This window comes from Chaetura pelagica, unplaced genomic scaffold (assembly GCF_000747805.2).
Source record: "Chaetura pelagica isolate M959 unplaced genomic scaffold, ChaPel_1.0 scaffold872, whole genome shotgun sequence".
NCBI classification, from domain to species: Eukaryota; Metazoa; Chordata; class Aves; order Apodiformes; family Apodidae; genus Chaetura; species Chaetura pelagica.
The window spans coordinates 33,828-39,347 of NW_009952388.1; the positions used below are offsets into that span (position 1 = coordinate 33,828).

The 5,520-nt window shown below is 61.3% G+C and overlaps 1 protein-coding gene across 1 annotated transcript in view; it reads left to right on the forward strand.

Moving 5' to 3' along the window:
• The window catches only part of LOC104398129 (dedicator of cytokinesis protein 2-like), a 66,946-nt gene that overhangs the window by 9,408 nt on the left and 52,018 nt on the right, over window positions 1–5,520 (forward strand). The window contains 8 exon segments of the mRNA XM_010008178.1: window positions 655–730; window positions 1,226–1,305; window positions 1,511–1,636; window positions 1,750–1,874; window positions 2,048–2,146; window positions 2,581–2,653; window positions 3,277–3,380; window positions 5,391–5,475. Of these exon segments, the coding sequence (XP_010006480.1) occupies window positions 655–730; window positions 1,226–1,305; window positions 1,511–1,636; window positions 1,750–1,874; window positions 2,048–2,146; window positions 2,581–2,653; window positions 3,277–3,380; window positions 5,391–5,475 (768 nt within the window).

Genomic DNA, 5,520 nt, shown 5'->3' on the forward strand with positions numbered 1-5,520 from the left:
AGCCCTGGGCCCCTATGGTGCCATTCCCAGCCAGAGTGGGGAGGTGGGGACTTCCCCCCCGACCCTGATCCATGGTCCTGCTCTGGGTATTGATTCCATCAATGGGCTTGCTAGGAAATTATTGATTTTATTTGGCTAATTAGCATGTGCTAGGAGCTCAGCCATGGAGTAATTATGAACATATTGGTAGCTAATTGTGCTCCAAGCTGAGCATGTCCCCACGGAGGGGCTGGACAGATGAAACTGGTGCCCACTGTATTTCTCAGTTCTTCCTGCACCAACCCCTTGTCCTAGGTGATGGAGAGGTTCTGATGGGACTTACTTGGCCAAAAACCTGCCCAGGAACTCTGGGCGGGGGGGTAGGGGGGGTGTGACTGTCTAGTTATGGCCAACACGCCCCCATGCGCCGGCGGGGCATGGCTGGAGGGGACACTGTGAGACCCAGGAGAAGCACAGGGCACAGAGGGACAAGCCTGAGGGGCAGGTGGTTTTAGGTTGTGTCCCAGCATGGGGCCTTCCCAGTGCTGCTGCCCAGTGCTGTGTCCCAGCCTGTGTTTCCTGGGTGCTGGTGCTGGGAGGATTTGGCATGGAGGGCCCTGGCACTGGTGGCACCTGTGGCAGCCACCCCACTCTGTCACCTCTGTGCCACTGCAGTGATGGACATCACGGACATCATCAAGGGGAAATGTGAGAGTGATGAGGACAAGCAATACTTCATCCCCGTGCACCTGTGAGTCCTGTGGGGCTGGGCAGGGGGTAGTGGGGGGTACAGCAGGTGGGGGGCAGCAGGCAGGGGAGCAGGACTCTGAGCACAGGGACAGTGGCTGTGAGGAGGACACAGGATCAAGGAGAAAAGATTTTTTTGTTAAATGGGGCCTTGCAAAGGGACTGTGGTCCTTCAGGCCACAATGTCCCCAGACCCTGACCCCGGTGACATTTAAAGGGGACATCTATGGGCAGTGATGTGCTCAGGGCTGCTGGAGACCCCCAAGCTCTGCTTCCTGGCCCCTCGGGGCATGTGCCTGCTTAGGGTCCCAGGTCCCCTGTGGATGCCATCCTAAGCCTCCCTCCTGTTGGGATGGGGGCTGGGGGGTTTGGGAGCTGCAGAGGGTCCAGGTGCTGTTCTGTTTCCTGGTGGCTGGTTCCCGGTGGCAGGGGCAGCCGTGGGGCTCCCAGTGTGCCCTGGTGGGAGCTGCCCAAGAACCGCCCGCTTTGGTGTTCACAGGGCAGCTGCTGACAACGATTTTCTTCACAACATGATCAGGAAAGCAGTGGAGGGGAAGGACATCAACCACAAGGGACAAGGTGGAGCCTCTGTGTCCCCCTGCCCTGCACTGAGGGACAGAGCTGAGACCCCTCCCCAGTCCACCGTGTCTCCCTGTGGTTGCTGCTTTTGCCCAGGAGGGGCAGCCGCTGCCACAGGAGCTGCCCACCCGTGGCTGCCGCCCCCCCGGCTCGGGCTGAGCTGGTGTGGCCATGGGGCCCATGTCCCAAGCTCTGCCCCCCGCAGGGTTCTGGGTGTCCCTGAAAATGCTCTCGGGAGACTTGAGCCAGGTGCGGAAGGACCATCCCCACCTGGTGGACCGCAGCACGGTGGTGGCGCGCAAGCTGGGCTACCCGGAGGTCATCATGCCAGGCAGCCAGGGCTGCGCGTTGGACCCTCCCTGCACGGGCTCTGCGGGTCCCAGCGTGGGGTCCCGGGGTGCCTGGTGGGGGGGAGCCGGCCTGGCTGACGGGGCTTTCCCACAGGAGATGTCAGGAACGACATCTACCTGACACTGGTGCAGGGAGAGTTCGACAAGGGGAACAAGAAGACACAGAAGAACGTGGAGGTGACGGTGTGTGTTTGCGACGAGGCGGGCAGCGTGGTGCAGGTACGGCCGGGTCTGCCCGGGGCCTGAGGGACTGTCCCTCTCGCCACCCACCCCAGGCGGAGGCAGCAGCTCTGTGGTGTGCCAGTGCCAGCACTGGGGCAGCTGGAGTAGCCTCTTTGAGTACTGGAGCCCCTTTGGAACGAGGGTCTCTCCTGCTGCCACCCTCTCTGCAGAACGTGATTTACCACGGCGCGGGGGACAAGCCGGCCAGCGAGTACCGCTCTGTTGTGTACTACCAGCAGCGGCACCAGCGCTGGATGGAGACGGTGAAGGTCTGCACCAGCCTCGGGGCGTGGGGCCGGAGGTGGGACAGGGGCTGCGACCCCCCAAAGCTGCCTCCAGGGGAGCAGGACTGAGCTGCTGGAGGGACTCCCTGCCAGGGCTGGCTTTTGAGGCGATGGAGTCCACGGCTTGGGGAGAGCGGGAGATGCTTCTGGGGTCACAGCCTGGCTCTTGGATGGAGACACAGGGTGACCTGCAGCTGGTCCCACAGCAGGAGACAATCCCAGCTGCCCTTCTGAGGAGCAGTGCTGGGACAGGGGCTCCGGGCACCTCTCATGGTCACACACAGACACCGGGTCCCCAGTTCAGCCTCGTTAGCTGAAGGGACAAGTCTATGGGTGTGGGTCCAGCCCTGCACAGCCTCAGCCCCAGCATGGGAGGTCCTGGCCAGCTGGGTGGCTCATGTGGGTGCACGTTCCCTCAGATTGCTGTTCCCATTGAAGATGTCCACAAGACCCACCTGAGGTTCACCTTCCGGCATCGCTCCTCCAGTGACTGTGAGTTTCTTCTGCCCTTCCTCCAGGGACCTTCCCAGCAGGGGCTAGGTGGGGGGTGGGCTGCCTGCAGCTCCATGGTCCCTGTCTTGCACTGTGCAGGGGTGCCCCAGGGATGCTGGACTCAGGGGTGGGAGGAAGGGACCTGTCCCCCCCCGTTCTGCTCCATCCCCGAGGTGGCAGCACCCTGGGAACTGCTGCTTCTCACAGGCAGCTGCTCCTGGGGTGCCTGTGCTTGGCTCTTGAACTCCTGCTCCACATCCTCTGGCTTTTGGCTGTAGCGAGGCCATGGGACAAGCCCTGCCTGCCCCAGTCTCTGCCTGACCTGAGCCTGTCTGGCTCCCAGGCCACCCTCCACTCTCTGCTGGCCTGGGCAGCACACGCTGGTGACTCCTCTGGCTGTGCCTCAGTTCATCTGCCCCCCTCCAAGGTTCCCAGCGGCTACAGCAGCTGCTTCCCCTGTGTGTCCCAAGGACCTGGGGTCTCGCTGTGCACAGGCACAGCCTGTGGTTCCAGGAAGAGACACAGGGTTTCCCTGCAACCCCTCCTGACCTGCTGCTGCCCTTCCCCTGCCCACGGCCTCGGGCTGCTCCAGAGCCAATATGTCCCGGGTTTGTCTCTCCCAGCCAAAGACAAAAGCGAGCGGATCTTCTCCATGGCCTTTGTGAGGCTGATGCGCGCGGACGGCACGACCCTGCGTGACGGGGAGCACGACCTGGTGCTGTACAAGGTATGGGGGGCAGAGCCCCTCAGGGTTGGGGTCTGTGAGGCAGCTCTGCTGGTAGCTGTCTGCATGGGGCTGGGGTCCCCATCCCTGCCCCACTGCCACATGGGTGGCAGATACCCAGTGTTCCCTGGAGGGTTCCCAGTCCCTCCTGTCCTTTATGTCCCTGGCGGTGGGGCCTCCTGCCACGGGTCCCAAGATCCAATCACAACCCCCCTTGGGCATTTCCTATTGTCCCATCTCTTGCTCCTTGGGAGTAGAGACTGACGTCTTCTCTCTCCAACCTCCCTTCAGATGTTTCATCAGCAGTTTTCCTCCCCAGCAGCTCCCACACATCCACATTTGCTACCGTGTCCCTCATCCATGTTCTTTTTGAGGACAAGTCCCCAACTCTACCAACCCTTCCATGGCCTGCAGAGCTGTAGGCAGACCCTGGCTGTCGAGGGACCATCCCCCCTGCAGCCCACGAGTGGCAGGAGCACTGAGTGTCCTGGGAACCTGCTGGTGCTGCTGGGCCAGAGAGACCCAGCCCTGTCCAGCCCCCCGAGTGTGTTTCTGCTCCCAGGGCTGGTGCTGCCCTGGCCAAGCCCTCGTGGTCCCCAGAGTCCTCCCCCTGGGGCAGGGGCCAGCTGAGGGCTCCCATTTGCCTGCTTCCCAGCAGACTCCTGCTCCTCCCAGCAAACACTGAGGCTTCATTCTGGGAGTCAGAAACCATTTCATCTTTTATCTGTGCTTGCCAGAGGAGTGTGAATTATCTGCTTTTAGCTCCTCAGACCTCTTGATTTCATGCTGGTCCAGAAATATCTGGAACTGAGCCCATTTTCCCTCCGAGGGGTGGGCTCAGCGCTGCCCCCTGCACCTCGGCCGGTCGCTGGGGCTGGAGAGAAAAGCCACGACAGCTTTGCCATCTTCACCCGACCTTCAGCAGGGGAGCAGCTCATTGCGCAGGGCTGCAGGCAGGGAAGGCAAACACCCTGTTCTGTAAGCGAGCACTGGGGGGCTCAGGGTGTGGCCACAGCCTGTTGTCACCTGCCTGGCTGGCTCTGGACACCGTGTTCCTGCCGTGAAGATGAGCATGGAAGGAGCATTTAGGAAGTCCCCGCAGGGAGTCCTCCTGGGTGGAACTTAATCTTAAATCTTCATAGAATAATGAATCATTAAGGTTGGAAGGGACCTTAAAGATCACCAAGTTCCAACCCCCCTGCCATGAGCAAGGAACCCTCCCACTAGATCAGGTTGCACAAAACCTTATCCAACCAGTTCCTCACCACCCTTACAGTGAAGAATTTCTTCCTAATATCTCACCTAAATCTCCCATTTCTCAGTTTAAAACCATCACCCCTTGTCCTGTCACTGTCTTCTCTGATGAAAAGCCCCTCCCCAGCTTTCCTGTAGGCCCTTCAACTTCAGAGCAAGGGACACAAAGCAATGGGCTGTTTTGCTGCTGTGGGGAGAGACCCCACGTGCTGGTTCAGGCAGGAAATGTCCCATGGGGTTGGTGATGGTGACATTGCAGGACCTTGCTGGTCACCTGCTCCACATCCTGCTCCGTGTCCTGCTCCATGTTCTGCTCCATGTCCATGCCCGTGGCAGCACTCAGGTGCAGATTTCACCCCCAGTGCTGCTGCCAAGACCCCAACTCCACTACCACTGGCCTCCCCCATCATCTCCTCCCACCAGTTCTTGTGTCCTCCTGGAGTGGCCGGGATTCGGTGTCTCCCGCTTGGAGCACAGGTCCCACGGAGTCCCCAGGGAGCAGCTGTGTTGGATGCTGTTGGCAGGAGCACTGGTCAAGCCAGCAGGATTCCTGCCCCAGGCCCTGCCCCCCCATCAGCCGTTCCCAGGGCCAGCTCCCGCACCCCAGCAGCTCCTGCGAGGTTACTGAGCCACGAGGATGCTGCTGGGTGGGAGCTACCGTTGCCTGTGCCCTCCTTTCCCTGCCCCATTCCGCAGGCAGGGGACCTGGCGTGGGGATGAACTGGGGCCCAGGGGCCATCCCTGTGCTCTGCCTTGCAGGGTGACAGGAGGAGGCTGGAGGACGCCAGCACCTACCTGTCCCTGCCCTCCACCAGGAACCTGCCGGAGCCCAAGCTCCTCTCCGGCTCCTCCTTCCGTGTCAGCGGCGGGGCAGGCAGGACGGGCCTGG